Source organism: Sinohyriopsis cumingii, chromosome 2 (assembly GCF_028554795.1).
Source record: "Sinohyriopsis cumingii isolate HCF-2022 chromosome 2, ASM2855479v2, whole genome shotgun sequence".
NCBI lineage: Eukaryota > Metazoa > Mollusca > Bivalvia > Unionida > Unionidae > Sinohyriopsis > Sinohyriopsis cumingii.
In genome coordinates this window covers 132,450,549-132,466,552 of record NC_142962.1, presented here as the reverse complement: position 1 = coordinate 132,466,552, position 16,004 = coordinate 132,450,549, and the positions used below count along the sequence as shown (strand labels likewise).

Below are 16,004 nucleotides of genomic sequence, written 5' to 3'. Positions count from 1 at the left end.
TATGATAAGTGATCAATTAAAAGCTTTACCTTTAGTATTTTTATTTCACTGATTCTTATTTTTTCATATAAAATTATCATTCTTTGATTTAAGGAAGGAACATGCTATTAAGATAATTATGTTTTAAGTTAACACACGTATCTGCATACCTTCATACCTACTGATATACTTATGCATAAGGTAATACATGGACAGATAGATAGATAGATAGATAGATAGATAGATAGATACGGCTGTTTGAGAGTACGGATTGCGGGATCTCACTTTTCACGTATGACATCACTTAAAAAGACGCAGTTTCTACTTGAATCTTCTATGGCAGCCTGCGAAAAGAAAAGGCACTTTTAACAACAAATGTTACAACAAACGCTTCGTTAAGGAGCTAGATCTTTTTGGACCAAGTATAAGCACGCTATGAAATGCTCCCGAAACTCTTGGTATGAATGGCTTACGTATCATATTATGTACAATGTTTATTTGACAGGGACTATTTGAGATGCTCCCGAAGCTATTGGTATGAATGGCTTACGTATCATATTATGTACAATGTTTATTTGGCAGGGACTATTTGAAATGCTCCCGAAGCTATTGGTATGAATGGCCTACGTATCATATTATATACAATGTTTATTTGGCAGGGACTATTTGTATTTGATTTCTGTCCGAATTTGGAAAATGACATCACAGAGTTGTCATATATCTGCTCCATCATACATTTCAAAACTTGTAAATGGTACGTTCTTAAAATTTATTAAAGGATTATATGCTCGTTCAGTATGAAAAATAAATATCAGAAAACAAAGGCGGTATTAAAGTATGTTCTGACGGAGACTTAGGTAGCTTACATTTGTCATTTTTATGTCCAAGAATAGAGGTGTGCTGAAGGGGTTCGGTGGTTTGGGGTTCACTACGATGGAAATAAGGTGGCTCTTCAATTTAAATGACCTAAAAAGACAAAGGTAGAGATGCTTAGTTCAAGAAGAACAAGAGAATCCAGTTAAACTATTCGAAACACCAGCTGAAAATAAATTTGTCGCTATAGATACATGCCATGATACAAGGATGGGGATAAAATATATACATTATGCATCATATTCTTAGCACGAGGCGCAATAAATATTACAATACAAACGCTGAAAGACCATATGTAGCACGTTACATACTCCCGTCTTGTCTTTTCTCGTAAGTCTTAGTGATACATAAATATATCATACCCGTTTTCGCGTAATGTCTCTGTATTACCTGAATACATATTCTGAATGTGATTGTGTTACTAAAGATACACTGCTGTTGCAATTATTTGACCCCTGGAAACCTAAAATATTTCCAAACAGGTACCTGTAGTTCAAATAATAGTTTTATGTTTAAGATTTCGTCTCCCACTTTGGTCTAAGCAAATCGCTATGGTATTGGATGCTACATTTTTGCACTGATATTAAATCTAAATGTTATAAGTTTTACCTCATTCGAAATAAAAACAGAAATGTTCAGCATAAAAAATCAGTTATCGTGTTATACTATCATACCGGACTAATCTTTATTTTAATGTTTTGTGGCTGATACTAGTGGTTTCTCTAGCTGAATAAAGAGCCAGTCTGATAACGAATGACAAGCAGATGTAGGCTAATAAACACAGTAGGAACAATAACTCTTTATTACGTTTTATTACAGAGGCAATTTTAATTCATCTATATTGTGACATATTACCTTCAAAGGCTATTGCACCGATGTACTGGTACGCTCGCGGTTATAATATATATTAGGATATTTCTGCAGTGGTACAGATATCGATGCAGTATATCGCTGCAGAAAATAATGCGATTCCACTGTTATTCGAGTTTAATTATAGTTTGTAAAACATGCATGAAAGTGCATACATACATGAAATGGCATTCGTGTTATCACGTGCTAGGCTCTCATAAACAGTAAAAAGAAAAAAGTCTAGACAACAAGCTTAGTAAAATTTAACAAATAATTATATTTTCCTAGAAAAACAAAGTAAAAATACAAAAGGAATTAACGGTTTCAGAATCAAATCGAAAAATAATCCAAGAATAATCCAATTATTAAAATTTAGAAGTTCTAGTAATAAAATATTCTAATGAATTTGAGTTCGAGTCCCGACGAAAATCCAAAACGGAAGGCGATGACGTAAACTGTAGCCAGTATAGTATTGACGTGTCAACAGTTCCTTGTTGTACCACAGGAAAAAATATTCCGGTGCTTGAATTCCGAATAAAATTTCAATAAATGTCTTCGTCCAAGAATTATGTATGAGCACTTAGATATTCCCAGAGAAAAGAATTAATCTCTTAGAATCCAAATAATTTGAAAAAAAATAAAATTTAACTCCAACTGGTCACAGCAGACAAAATAACACCTGGATTTCTAAGGATTTAAAAGCACAACTGAGACTATTTCTCAAAACATCAGTATTAAACCTGACTACTGCGCGATTCCGGTAAAGCCAGAATTTCGAAATTGAGGCTATTACATGTAAAATGTCACATACACCCAGTAGAGCCTTGATTCCACGCGAACAGCCCACACTAGGAATGAATAAAATACAATTTAATAAAGAAAGTTGTTTAATTCAACTGTTACTAAAGTTGAATTAAGGCCAGGAACTAGGTCAGCATAAAAATACAAAGTTCTAGTATTAGGTGTTTATGAAAAAACACTCAGGTAAACTAATTTCTGGAAAATTTCAAATTCTAGTATAAAAAAATTACTTTACTATAAGATGTGATAGAATAAAAAAAATTGAAATTACCAAACAAACAATTAAATTAAATCAGATATAAATTAAATCAAAAATACATAACAAATTTAAGATAGACACCATGGGACTAGCACACATGGTTAAACAATAACAATAGTACACATCTGGCTCTCACAAAGCGACCAGAGTGAAACGTAACGAGACTGTGCCGAAAAATTAAAACTTCTGCATTGGAATACCTGAATACTACATGTGTGTGTGGCGAAAATAGTGATTGAAATAGTGGCAGAAATAGTTAGTGGCTGAAAACCGTTCATGAATAAATAGAGATAAACAGTTTTGTTAATATTTTGTATGTACAATGCACATTTGAAAAAATGAAAAATATCATAAAAATAAGTTTACCAATTCTTTAAAATGAAAGGGAATTTTAAAATTCTTTCTCAAGATATTTGATTAATTATTTATAAAATACTTGATAATAAGCATCATGCACACCATACCTTTTATTATATAAATTTAGTTCTGATGAAATATTGAACATTCGTCAATAATTTATCAATATATATATATATATATATATATATATATATATATATATATATATATATATATATATATATATATATGTGTGTGTGTGTGTGTGTGTGTGTTTGTGTGTGTGTGTGTGTGTGTGTCTGCATCTTGATAAATTATTGACGAATGTTCAATATATATATATATATATATATATATATATATATATATATATATATATATATATATATATATATATATATATATATATATATATATTAATTGTTTTTTAAATGTGCATTTTACATAATAAAAATATTAATAAAACTGTTTATTTATTTATTCACATATTGATGAGATAGTTATCAATAGAGACATATGTATCTTTAAGATCCAGTTTTATGTATTTTTATGTATTAAAATATCATTAATCCTGTTGTATATGCATAGTTCCATGTCAATCATTCGTTATAGAATAAGACAATTAGGCTAAAGCAACGACGTCATCTTGTTTATGTCATTATGTTTATGTCATTGATCACTTAGAAGCATAATATATTTAATGACGTAAGCAATGATATTGAATTCAGTTTGAATTTAGACTGATGAAGCAATAAAGCGAAACCGGTCTCACACACACACACACACACACACACACACACACACACACACATATATATATATATATATATATATATATATATATATATATATATATATATATATATATATATATATATATATATATATAAGTATGTGTGTGTGTGTGACAATCGGAAATATATTTCCATAAATGCTCTGTGGGTCCATGTTATAATCACTTTCACACAATGCCAGTAATATACTAATATGTCCCAAAACTCAAACCTCGTGTAATGATATATTGAGATAAACGAGTAATTGAGTAAGAAATTGTTTCTATCGGTTATGAATGAAACTAATATAATTGGTTACTACCTATCCGAATATTCTTTTCCGTGGTCTATTGCCTTTGGAAGTAGTATTTCTTCAACGCCACTCATAACGACAACCACCAGACATGCATTGTATGAATCTATTAAACATAGAAAGAAAATAACAGAATATGAAATAAAACAAAACAGTGATAAAATGATGACATGAAGACGATATTAGAATAATATAAAATACTGAAACATTAACAAAAGTTAAACCTGAATTATATACCGAACATTGTTTGAATTTCCGGCCGTATAATGAAATGATTGAGTGCGCTCTGTTCAAGTAAATGACTGAGAACCAATTATATATAACACTTGTCTATATTTATTGAGCTTTTGCATTGTAATAATGCTTATCTACGTCGGTGGTACAGGTCTCGATGTCGCTGACAGTTTCAGATACTAAACGCCTAGAAAATATTTCAAACTATCTTTGCGAAAAACGAGCAAACGGACTGAAACCTACAGTGAAAAACTATCATGTACACGCTCATCTGGTCACTAGGTGTCAAGAGTCTCACTATGTACTGAATTCAGATAGATGATGCCGTTTTCAGCCAGATGATGCAGTAGTTGGTTTAGCTTCAGACTATAGACTCTGAACAAAGGCGAATTCTAACTCATTCTAGCGAAACATACCATGTATACTCGTCCATAAGTCGGATCCAACTGCAAACTGCTCCGACCTGCTTTATTTGGATTGCTATTATTGGCTGTTGAAATTGCCTTTTAAACGAATACTTACGTTATTCGTTATTGAAGAAAATAAAGACCCTACAAGTTGCAGAATATGACCTTAACAGGAATATAATTTATTTGTCATGTAACTTGTAAATTTATCGACCGCTCCAGTGTCCCAGTGGTTTGAGCGGTCGCCTGGGTAGCAGGAGGTTGTGGTTTCTCAGCCCGGCTTAATCATACCTAAGACTTCTAAATAATCTTGCTTACAGCTGCCTCGCTTACGTTCAGCATGATACGGTTAGTGTTAGGACTGATCGGCCTGGTGTAAAGAATAGTGCCTGATGCCTCACGGCTAGACATCACTATAAACTGCCACACTGCATACATTGTAGTGATAAAACTACCCTCAAAAGCCCAAACACACACACAAACACACATCCACACACAAAAATATCGATTACCTGCTTTTATAACATCTCGCGGAAGAATTATTGCATTATTTCCACCAGCTGATACACCAAAGGTTAGGTTCTTCTCCACACTGCTTTGGCGTATGTTGATAACAAATATTGAGATGTGTTCTGTCACGAGGGATAGGTTCTGGTCATGCTTTACGTTGGAAAGACACTCTGACAAGTGCTCGTAGGCATCAATTATTTTGTCTGGTCCTTGTCTTGACTTCAAAATAAATGTATGTAAACAATGTCATTAAACGTGCGAATTTTAAGAAATAGTGCATATTTGCCTCAAATCTACGTGTAATGAAGTTTCATCAAAACCATAAAATTCTTCAGATTGACGTTCCATAGTGCTTGCATATTACTCCGTGGGGAACAATACGTAGTAGATTGGTCTCAAAGGTGTCACAGTATATGAAATCAATCAAAGCTTACTTTATTCTAAACTACAGTAGAACTAACTAAATCCGAAGACAATTAAATAAGAAAATTTCCACTCTAAAAATCTTCAAATAAATCTGATTTATCAAGTTTACAATACATGAAAATATATTCGCCTATTAGATAGATTATCCAGTATGAGTGAAACAGATCTGTAATGAAAGCAATACTTGAAGGATTGGATAATCGAAATCTCAGATTATAAAATGGAATGTATCCCATCAGGATACCATATTAACGTAACTTCATAGCAATATGTTATTGTCCTATGATATTTGGAGGATTCCTTTCGTAAAAAGCAATCATTGTTTCGACAATTTTAAAGGATTACCTTTTGATTTATCTTCCAAAAATAAATATTTTTAGGATCAAGTAAACTGCTCATAGCTTCATTTACTACCTGAAAGAGATAAAACATTTATTTTATAATAACCATGAATCCTCTGGCAAAAGTTCTGCCAATAAAGACTTAATCACTACTGATAATGTGAAGGCATGACTGAATCAATTAATGAATGTTCATATCAATGAAAATGTATAGATGCATGAATTACATTATTAAAAAGACAAACGTTGCTTTCTCAGCCGTGCAAATTCAAGAATATCCTCAACTATACAACGGTTAGGTGTTTAATACATTGTTGTATGCAGACCCTGGTCAGTAGTGGTCCGAACATCATAGTGACCTTGATCATTTAACCCTAAAAGCAACTTATCTCGTCCTTGTTAAAAATTGCTGCCATTGTTTGGCCTTTATTTAAACAAGACGGTTGTCAACACAATTTTAGTTACATCTTTGTCGGTAGGTATTTGATGTAAAAACAGTTAATGGAACATAATCTTTAGGTTACACGAAGCTGTTGGAGCCATTGTGTAGCACATCATATTTATATTTTATTATATTGTTGGTACCAGTAGGACATTAATGGCATTGACCTTTAACCTTTGTACAAGGTCAATGTAAACTTTAAAACTTGACCTCAACATTTTTCTTATAATATGTGTTCATTTCAGCTTTACCAATGTTGTATAGTACCCTAAATTAAGACACATCCGCCCAAGCAAGCATCCCATGGGAGTGGGGGTGGAGGGAACATTCCAAGTGCAAGAGAGCATCAGAGGTTAGTCATGTAATATGATAGAGAACTAATATATTTTGTGGTAATTTATTTCTTCTTTTTAATTTGTCTGTCACCTTGATATTTAATCATTTCACTCCAAAGTGTGAAATGTATCTTTCGCACTCCAAATCCAAGACATCTTGAACGCTTCCTTTGGGTGCATGGTTTAGAACTTAGGAGTTAGAGACTATTGACGTATAACTATTTTTGTAGTCTGTACTATTTAGTTACGGACTATAAATCACCGACGTAGTTTCTGTAGTTAGTGGAGATAAGCTAGTTTTATAATTATCAATTAAGGTATTGCCAGTTGAAAATACAAAATCTGATATTTGATCATATCTGTTTTAGCTGGAATATTGATTGGAGGAATTATTTGAACTGTACGTATGTTTTTAAACAGGTATGTATGGTTTGTATTGTTTTCAACAGGTATGAATGAATATAGGTGTTTTAAACAGGTATGTATATATATTGTAAACAGGTGTTTCTACTTGTAACAAGTAAGAATTAGTTTGGAGCGGAGAATTTCCATTTTTATCAGGATGCAAGTTCTTAGAGTGTTTGATAGTTATGGCGTAAAAATAAAACCGAGGAGAACGAATTATTGGGTAAATGTTGCATGAACCCCTATTTTCTTGCTTACAGGTATTAGTTACATGTAGGGCTGTTAAAGGTATATATTTACATACTCTTGTTCTTCACAAACAAGACCTTACGCCTCTTTACACGCCGGCGATATGGCGCAATCTGTCCGTTTATTTCTCAATGGATAGTTTCTATATGGGTTTATTTACAAACAAACGTTCATTCGACAAGTCTGATTAAACACCTAAATGAACAACGCAAACCAAACCAATGCTATGAAAAATGTTTAAAACGTGATAACACAATGTATGAAGTACCTTGATTAAGTCGATTGAATAATTGCTGTCAAGTGAATTATTGTCCAGCTGGTGTACGAGGTAGTGTAGAATATCTGCGGACATCCAAATATCGGTGTGGACTTTGTCGCCGTCATTAAGTAAAAAGTCTTTGATCTCCATACATATGTCTAACAGAATGGTAAGATTTATAAGACTGGTCTGCTGCGAGCTTGGCTGCTGATCAATGAAAAGCAATCATGTATTTGAGTGTGAAAAACTCACTTTTATAAATGATTTAGGTGTTGATTTCTGTTTGTTTACAACATCGATAATTCAACATATATACAAACTATGATACATTTAATTGTATTCGATACTTTTTGGGAAGTGAAATTTGTAATATAAGATTTCGTAAGTTAATATACATTGCTCGTTGTTATGTGCTCTTGGTCGGATGGATTACAATGGTAAATATGCAATATTGGTGTCCTTAATAGTTGCCAGTTTATGATTAAATACATCAGTGCATTTCATTCAATAATATGGTAAAAGCATGTTCAGTCGATGTGAGAATGTAAGAATAAAAATAGTTTATGAAAATATTGATGAGTAATAACCACTTAATTAGCCAGTAGTCTTTAGTACCTTTGAAACTGTGTTGTGAGAAAAATCTGTTGTGGAAGCATCTGATTTCTTCTCTCCGGTTGGATAGGCGTATCCTGGCAACTAGACAAAATAGGTTATTTGATATAATTTCCTTAAACTTGCAGTTTAAGATTCTCTATGCTGACATCTCATTAATCATCCCTTATTTAGAATCTAATGAAAATATCGATATTTAAATAGCTGCTCAGACAACAATATATGTGGACAGACCAACAATAAAGAAAATACTTTCAATTAATTTTATTATATATAAAATATTGACTAAGTATAAGTTTGATTCAGTTGTACTCTTAAATGAAGCTAATTATGTGTCAATTGAATATGTATTTTTTTAAATATTTTTAATGACAATGTCCAATAATGTATTTACTGCTTTATCAACAGAAGTTACCTTCTCTTGAATTTTCCTGATAGTCGGCGAAGACTGTGGATCTGAAAGTTATTATGGACAAAAGGAAATAAGTTGCTATAGATTTTAAAATGTTTAATCTATTTTTGCACTTTACTCTTTAGCAAAGATTTTTTATAAATATTATTCATGGGTATAGTTCAACTCAACTAATTGAAAGACAATGACTATTTTAGCATATTTGATGACTGAGGTATCAAAATATTCAATGGAGTAATTAAAACAATTTAAAGACATTAGTTACGTTACGCTGTTTAGTATATAAATATTACTATTAGTTGAAGTAAAACAGATACTGGTCGGAGATTTCATCTATGCACAAAAAGAAAGAGCAAATTAATTTTGAACATATAAACAACATACCAGTGATACAATATTTTCTGTACATTGTAAAGGAATCGCGTTTCTGTACGAAGTTTTGAATTGTATAAAGTGTTTCTTCGTACAATATACAGGTGTCATTGTTCGGACCCATGACTATGGTGTTACAGGGAGGGTTGTCCATAGCAGAGCAGCGACGCTGGCATTCCTTTAGGGTCAGTCTGTCCAGCCTCCCAACATCATGCCATAGTAATATTTTATTTTGCAAAGCCTCGAATTGCCAGCCCTGTAAACATCCTAGAATAAAAATAGTACTAAAATGATACCTATTGATATCACTGTATTTCACGTAAAGATAATGATAATAATAATGATAATAATAATAATAATAATAATAATAATAATAATAATAATTAATAATGCGTTTCTGTTGTGCTGTTTAGTTGCCTATTTTCTGTAAGGGTCCCAGAATCTTATTATTTTTCGTCTGTAAGTCGAATACCTTTCGCTTTCTATGTATACTTCTCAAACACTCGACAGTACAGTTATAAGGTTGCAGAATTTACTAAAATAAGGTATCACACTTACAATATGTGATACTAGTAGTTTTCCATTTATAACTTTGTCACATTTTAGTGATTTGTAGCTTGATTATGAGGGGACAGTGTCGGGAAGATGTTTTTCAAACAGAGTAATTAAGCCACGTAATAAGTAAAGGCGTCATTCATTATTCGGATTTTTATGGAAGCATGGATTACTTTTTATAAACCGGATCCGATCAAATTTCCTACTTTTATAAACTCTTGGGATTTTATCACTTGCATTTGTTTAGTAATTTGAGATAGGAATGATTATGTGTATTAAGCCTTTGAGTCATTTTTTATACTACGTGGCAGCTTTGAGATGCATACTAATAAAGCTTACGAATGCGAAACAAGAATAACTATGCAAGTGTGAAATTAGTGCCTCTTGAATGTATGGTGCTTAGCTTGAGTAGAGATAACATATTTGTGGATTCGCGTGTTTTCAAATTATCAATTTACAACGCAGGTTGTCTTGAGATCCTTGAAAACAAAGACCTCAAGCCGAACCGCCACATTGGTTTCGCAAATTCACTTTCAGTTTTAATATTTAAAAGCATGGAATCCGTTTTATGAGTCGATAAAATAATTGCTGAATTCTTAAACTGTTAGGAATTTTTAAATATGTATCCAAAGACAAACCAGGCCTCGTTTAAGGAAATTTAATTGTCTCATGCCTATTGAATGTTCGATGCCAAAACAATTTTTACTAACGGAGTATTAACATAGACATTGACAAATCTCTAATTGAGGAAGCAATTTTGACATCTTAAGTGAAACTGGGACCTGATCTGTATGCTTGATAAATATTTATAACTATAAGATGAATTAAATCTCAAATCGCTAATAAGTAAGATTCTTTTAGATTTTTCAATCAGCTTAGGATTGAAAATAAGCAATCTTTATCGATGTGCTCAACGACAGTATGTTTTCATTAAGTTTTAAGAATATAGCGATTAGTGAAAAATCATTATTAGTTAGAGATACAATGCAGTGTCTGCTATGCTTGGTGAATAATTATTTTTAATAACTGTAAAGACTGCAACGATTAGCTATATGACGTTTTCAACAAGTATGTGTGCAACACATGGCACTGAAAAAGGATTTAACTGACAAATACAAACCATAAGTTAGATCTTCAGAAGCTTATGAACGGACATGAAAGAAAGTTATTTTCTTTCAGACATACAACGAACTTTTAACATTGCTACTAACATTCAAAATGTAACACCATTAACCATACTTAAACTAATATTAACCCCTAATATGCAACATTTAAAACCATTAACACATTAACCCCTAGCGACGACTTAACGGGGCAGGAGGTAGTAGCTTACTGCCGAGCTCTGTAGCGTCATGGTCGTGCATGATACACTAAAGTGGATGGTATTATAGAAAGGTAGACAGATGTAGCTCTACAATGATACCAAATAATCTGGAATATCTAGTTGCACTACAAAATACAGATAGAAAAACCTCATTTTTTGGACCCGACTTTTTTTTACGCAAAATTCTGAATCCCATTTTGTGTCCGGATTTTAGACTTTTTGGTCTCAGATCTAAGGCAAACCGGTATGAACTGCAAACAGACAGATGAGCCTTTGCAAAAAGTAGGATAAGATGGGCATTTGGAATAAAGAGTGGTCTCCATACAAAAATAACGGCTCCGTTTAGCAACAAAAAAGTCCAACTTTTACCCTTCTGCTCATGCGCGAGTCAAATAGCCAACGAAAAACGACGTTACTAACACAACTAGACAGCATCTTATTGAAAGATGACCAGGGATTTGGTGTTTTCGAGTCTATTCAGAAATAGCTTTCAAAATGTGTTTCCTACTCGATTTTCAGGCATAAATGGCAAAAACCTCCAGGGGTTAATGTGTTAACATTGCTTAAACTAACATTGAACACAAGCACTGAATATTTAACCGTACATTAAACTAACAATAAACCCTAACGAACGTCGTTGGTTAACAGTGGAACTTGTCAAACTTGTCAAAATCAATATTGCACCCGCTATAATAAACTCATTGCTAAAATAGTGCAGAAACGGTAATATTACACATGTTATCTTTATTACATCTGTAGTTAGAGTTTCAAGATAAAATAAAGATGGATATATCATTATTTTATTAGAACTATGTTTTATCTCTTGAGATGATATTCAGTCATCCAGCTGAGATTGTTTCAAATGTTTTAATTGATATGTTTAACCTTTTATAGGAAAGCAAGAAAATGTTGAATGCGGAGACGGGTTTTGAAGAAAAAAACACATTCAAGGCGATTTCATGATTGATAAGGAGTGCCTACCTGTCTGTTCAATAACTACAGTAATATTGGTGGTTTTCCACTCTCCTTCCTGAGTGGTACGGTTTCTTTCCATATGCGCACTGTTTTTATACCGAATAGTAAAACTGAAGGTATTCTGCTTGCCGGAACTTCTATATGCAAGTGGAACTGTTACAACTACATTCCCAAAGGGTGTTACCTTGAAAGGAAGATATGTTCCTGAAAGTATTCAAGGATAGCTAAACAAGTGGATTCATTAAGTAAATAATTATTTCGTGACAACATAAGGAATAAAAGAGCACGGTAGGAACAGTTTCACTCGTTTCTTTATAAGTTCTTTTTACATATAAAGTAATACAAGGCAGACAAAGCAAGACAGAGCTTTAAAATACTGACATTAGTTACCTGATGCTTTTGACGAATCAAGCTGATATAGGATTTCAGCATTTTTGCCTATGTCAGCATCTGTGCATCCTAAACTGCCCACTACTTCTCTAACAGGTGCTATTTCCCGCGCTGTGAACTTTATGTTGCCTGGGCAAACTGGTTCATTGTCATTCTTATCCATTACTTTAACAATACCCGTCAGTGACAAAGTTTGGTTCTCGTCGGATGCCGTCTTTGTTAAATTATATTCTGATCGCTGTTCGCGGTCCAGCGAACCCACAAGACGTATTATTCCATTGGTTAGGTTGATCAAGAAAGGTAAACTTGATACATTTTCACCTTTGACTATAAAAAATAAATGAAAATAATAATATAGTAAACAATGGGTACAAATATGTTATATCTACTTTTTAAAAATTTATGAACAAAACTCCATACATATAGCCAGGCTTAGACATAACATATCTATTCATAATTTACTGTTGTAGATCATCATGAAAAACAGTCATGTAGTACAACCCTTTGTACCATGTATGTTCAGGTTTTATTTTTTAACTTTGCGTTTCTATATGCTATGTTTTCCTCTCAGACGATTTAAGTTAATCAGATTATCTGAACTCCTGATCATATTAAAACGTTTCACATTTAACAAATACACAAAACAAATATCATCGGTACATTTGGAAACATTCTTCAAAAGACTACGAACGATTTGAAGCATTACTTTATCTGATATATGTCAAACGTTTTTGTCATATCAAAATGCACAAACAACAGATGGAAGAAGCAAGTCTTTCCCAGATCTATGAAAGGCCTTTGTCATATTCAAAATGCAAACAACACAGTGAATAAAAAAGTCTTTCCCAGAACCATGAAAGACCTTTATTATATCTAAGATGTGAACAAACAATGATTTCATAGACATGTGCAAAGCTTTTGTATTCTATTCAAGATGAATACAATCCGCGAATAAAGGCTTTAAAATGTACATAATTTGTTATGCAGATATTCTAGTAAAATAAATGATCTTGCCTTGACATCCGATAACTTCAAACATGTATCTTACATGAAGTGATATCGAATAAAATGTATCCGTTCTTATTCTACCATAAAACTACAAATACAAGACGTTTTAATTAATCAAATTACCTAAGGTGTACTATTGAGAAACTAATTTCCTGGGAATTAAGATAGCCTAGAGGTGCGCGAAAGTTCTGAGTTCATTGTTTGCTGTAGAGAAAACAATATCTTCAAGTGCCTAACTGCATATGTCTTTAAGCATGCAGTACACTTTCTATATAATAGCAATATATATGGCAATTTATAAGTAGCGACACCCACCTGGAAACTTTTTTAAAAGAAGCAAAAGTAATAAACAAACATGATTTGCACGTGAACGTCGTTTGCAGCAAATCCTATACTCACCAGACAGTGTGTAATTGACCTTTCCAGAACCACCAAACGCAGAGCTGTTATCTATGATTATGTCTGTTACACCCTCTGGAACCTCATATATCCAAGTAGAAACGTTGAAAAACAACTTAGCATTTACTCTTATGGCATAGGTTGATACAAGTGTAAAACATGCATAACAGAGTATATTAAAACTTGGAATCAACATCTTGTTAAATCGACATACAACTCCACCAATTCCGTAGTATTAAAATACAAGAGCGTTTGTATACAGTACTTACAAACAGCTTGGTATGTGAATTACTTTGGTATAATGGAATTTTTTTAAGGCAAAAATAAAGGAACTTCAAAGACAGTTCCAACAGCTAACATCTTTGTCATCCTAACCGGGCAGTCGTAATTTCCTGCAGTAATAAGAGTTGTGTAGGAAAAAGTAGCCATAGCAATCACTTGGCAACTAGACAATGTTATCAGGAAACTGATTTATTTCGAACAGATGAAATTGATTCTTTTAAGGAAAAGTAGGCCAAAAGATGAATGCCATATGCCCTATCATTTCAAAAACTAGGAACTTCATTAATCATGGTCGTTAGTATTAAATTTCCACAGGTGGTAAATTGATAAATGGCATAATGACTGGACCACCGTTTGCCAAGTTACCTGTTCGTCTTCGTTATAGAAAGGATTTTATGTATGCGAGATAAATGTGTGCAGTATTATAAGAAGAGGTGGGTCTTATTGTGGTCTGTCAGCTTCAGATATTATTTATTATAGCTGATAATTTCAGTTCCAAATAATCAGTATATACAACTGATAAATGCTATACAGACAGACACGCAGGTGTTCTTGAAGTGATTACTTAATGGAATTATTGATCAGGGGTGAAGCGAATAAAACGCAGTAAGAGTCATACAAAAGTAACTTACATCTGAGTGAATATCTTCGTTTTTTAAACAAAACTCTGCGGTTACTTCTAATTATGTTTAGCGAAGTGAAATTCAATTTAAAAACTAAATGAGTTGATAAGTAAACATGTATGCTGAGGAAAGAAGATGTTTGAAACCTATATTTAAATGCTCATCATATAGCTGGACAAAGTCATGACATGATCATCGTCTTTGATGGAGTACTGTACCTACAGAAGCAAGACCTACAGGACAAAGTCATGACATGATCATCGTCTTTGATGGAGTACTGTACCTACAGAAGCAAGACCTACAGGACAAAGACATGATATGATCATCGTCTTCGATGGAGTACTGTACCTACACGAACAAGTTTATCAGAAATTAAGTTATATTGAAAGTGATCGTAGTTTAAAATACTGCATTCTATCTCAGTGGAGCTAATAATAAATACTAACCAATTGCCGCAAGCGAAGTAGAAGGGCCTGTGATAAAATGCTTCCTTTTTGAAAGATTTTATAGTCTGACTGCTTCTTGTGGGTATGGATAAATCATTCCAGTTGCTCATCATAGATGAGGAATAAGATTTTGTAAAAAATGAAGAAAGAAAAATTGAACAAAGTTCTCGAAATTTCGTAGATCATACTTTTATCTTGTGTAGAAGATAGGAGTAAACTGGTTCAATACCCATGGCACATTCGATAAATGCAAAGCTATTTTTTTCTTACTTTATCAAGAGAAGAATAATATTTTTCAAAACTATGTTCGTAGCTGGTAGAAATATTTTGTGTTGTTTTCTAGTGTTTTCATCGATAATGGATAATGATTACCCCACTTCAGGTCATATTCCTACTTTGGACGAATTTAAATAAATTTTGTAAAGATTTTCATTCAATAAAGTATACTTAAAGTTGTAAGGTGCATGATACGGTTGGAGTCAAATTGAACAACTTTATTAAAAAAAGTGTAAAAAAAATTACCAGTATCCATTGCAAGTTAAGAGAACTCCCAAATGAATGTTTGATAAAAAAATATTGAATTCAAATTGGGGAAATAAGTTTATGTTGGTTTATAAACAAAGGGCATATTCTTTTAGACGGATTAAAAATTACTAACCAGCAATTAGCCTAGTGTGAGAGTTTGTAAAGATCGTAAACATTTTGTATTGTCATAGCTGGCTTTGAATTCGTGTCAATGCAATATACCCCACTTCACTCGTGAAATATTTCAACGTGGATATCCTCTATTAATGTTTTATAAATACCAGTTC

The 16,004-nt window shown here is 32.7% G+C and overlaps 1 protein-coding gene across 1 annotated transcript; it reads right to left on the bottom strand.

Moving 5' to 3' along the window:
- Positions 1–260: 260 nt before the first annotated feature.
- Positions 261–12,597, bottom strand: LOC149805858 (uncharacterized). Its single transcript, XM_089934886.1, has 11 exons — positions 12,435–12,597; positions 12,051–12,248; positions 9,203–9,457; positions 8,822–8,862; positions 8,410–8,490; positions 7,804–8,001; positions 6,109–6,177; positions 5,340–5,556; positions 4,196–4,292; positions 846–945; positions 261–323 (listed from the first exon to the last, which is right to left on the bottom strand). The coding sequence occupies exons 1-11, from the start codon at positions 12,595–12,597 to the stop codon at positions 261–263; spliced, it is 1,482 nt and encodes a 493-aa protein (XP_089791012.1).
- Between the last annotated feature and the right edge of the window lie 3,407 nt (positions 12,598–16,004).

Coding starts and splice junctions, on each gene's coding strand:
- LOC149805858 (XM_089934886.1), bottom strand. CDS start 12,597: ATGGATAAGAATGACAATGAACCAGTTTGCCCAGGCAACATAAAGTTC. Junction 6,178..7,803: donor ATTCAATCGACTTAATCAAG/GTACTTCATACA, acceptor TATCTCTTTCAG/GTAGTAAATGAAGCTATGAG. Junction 324..845: donor TGGACATAAAAATGACAAAT/GTAAGCTACCTA, acceptor TTCTTTTCGCAG/GCTGCCATAGAAGATTCAAG.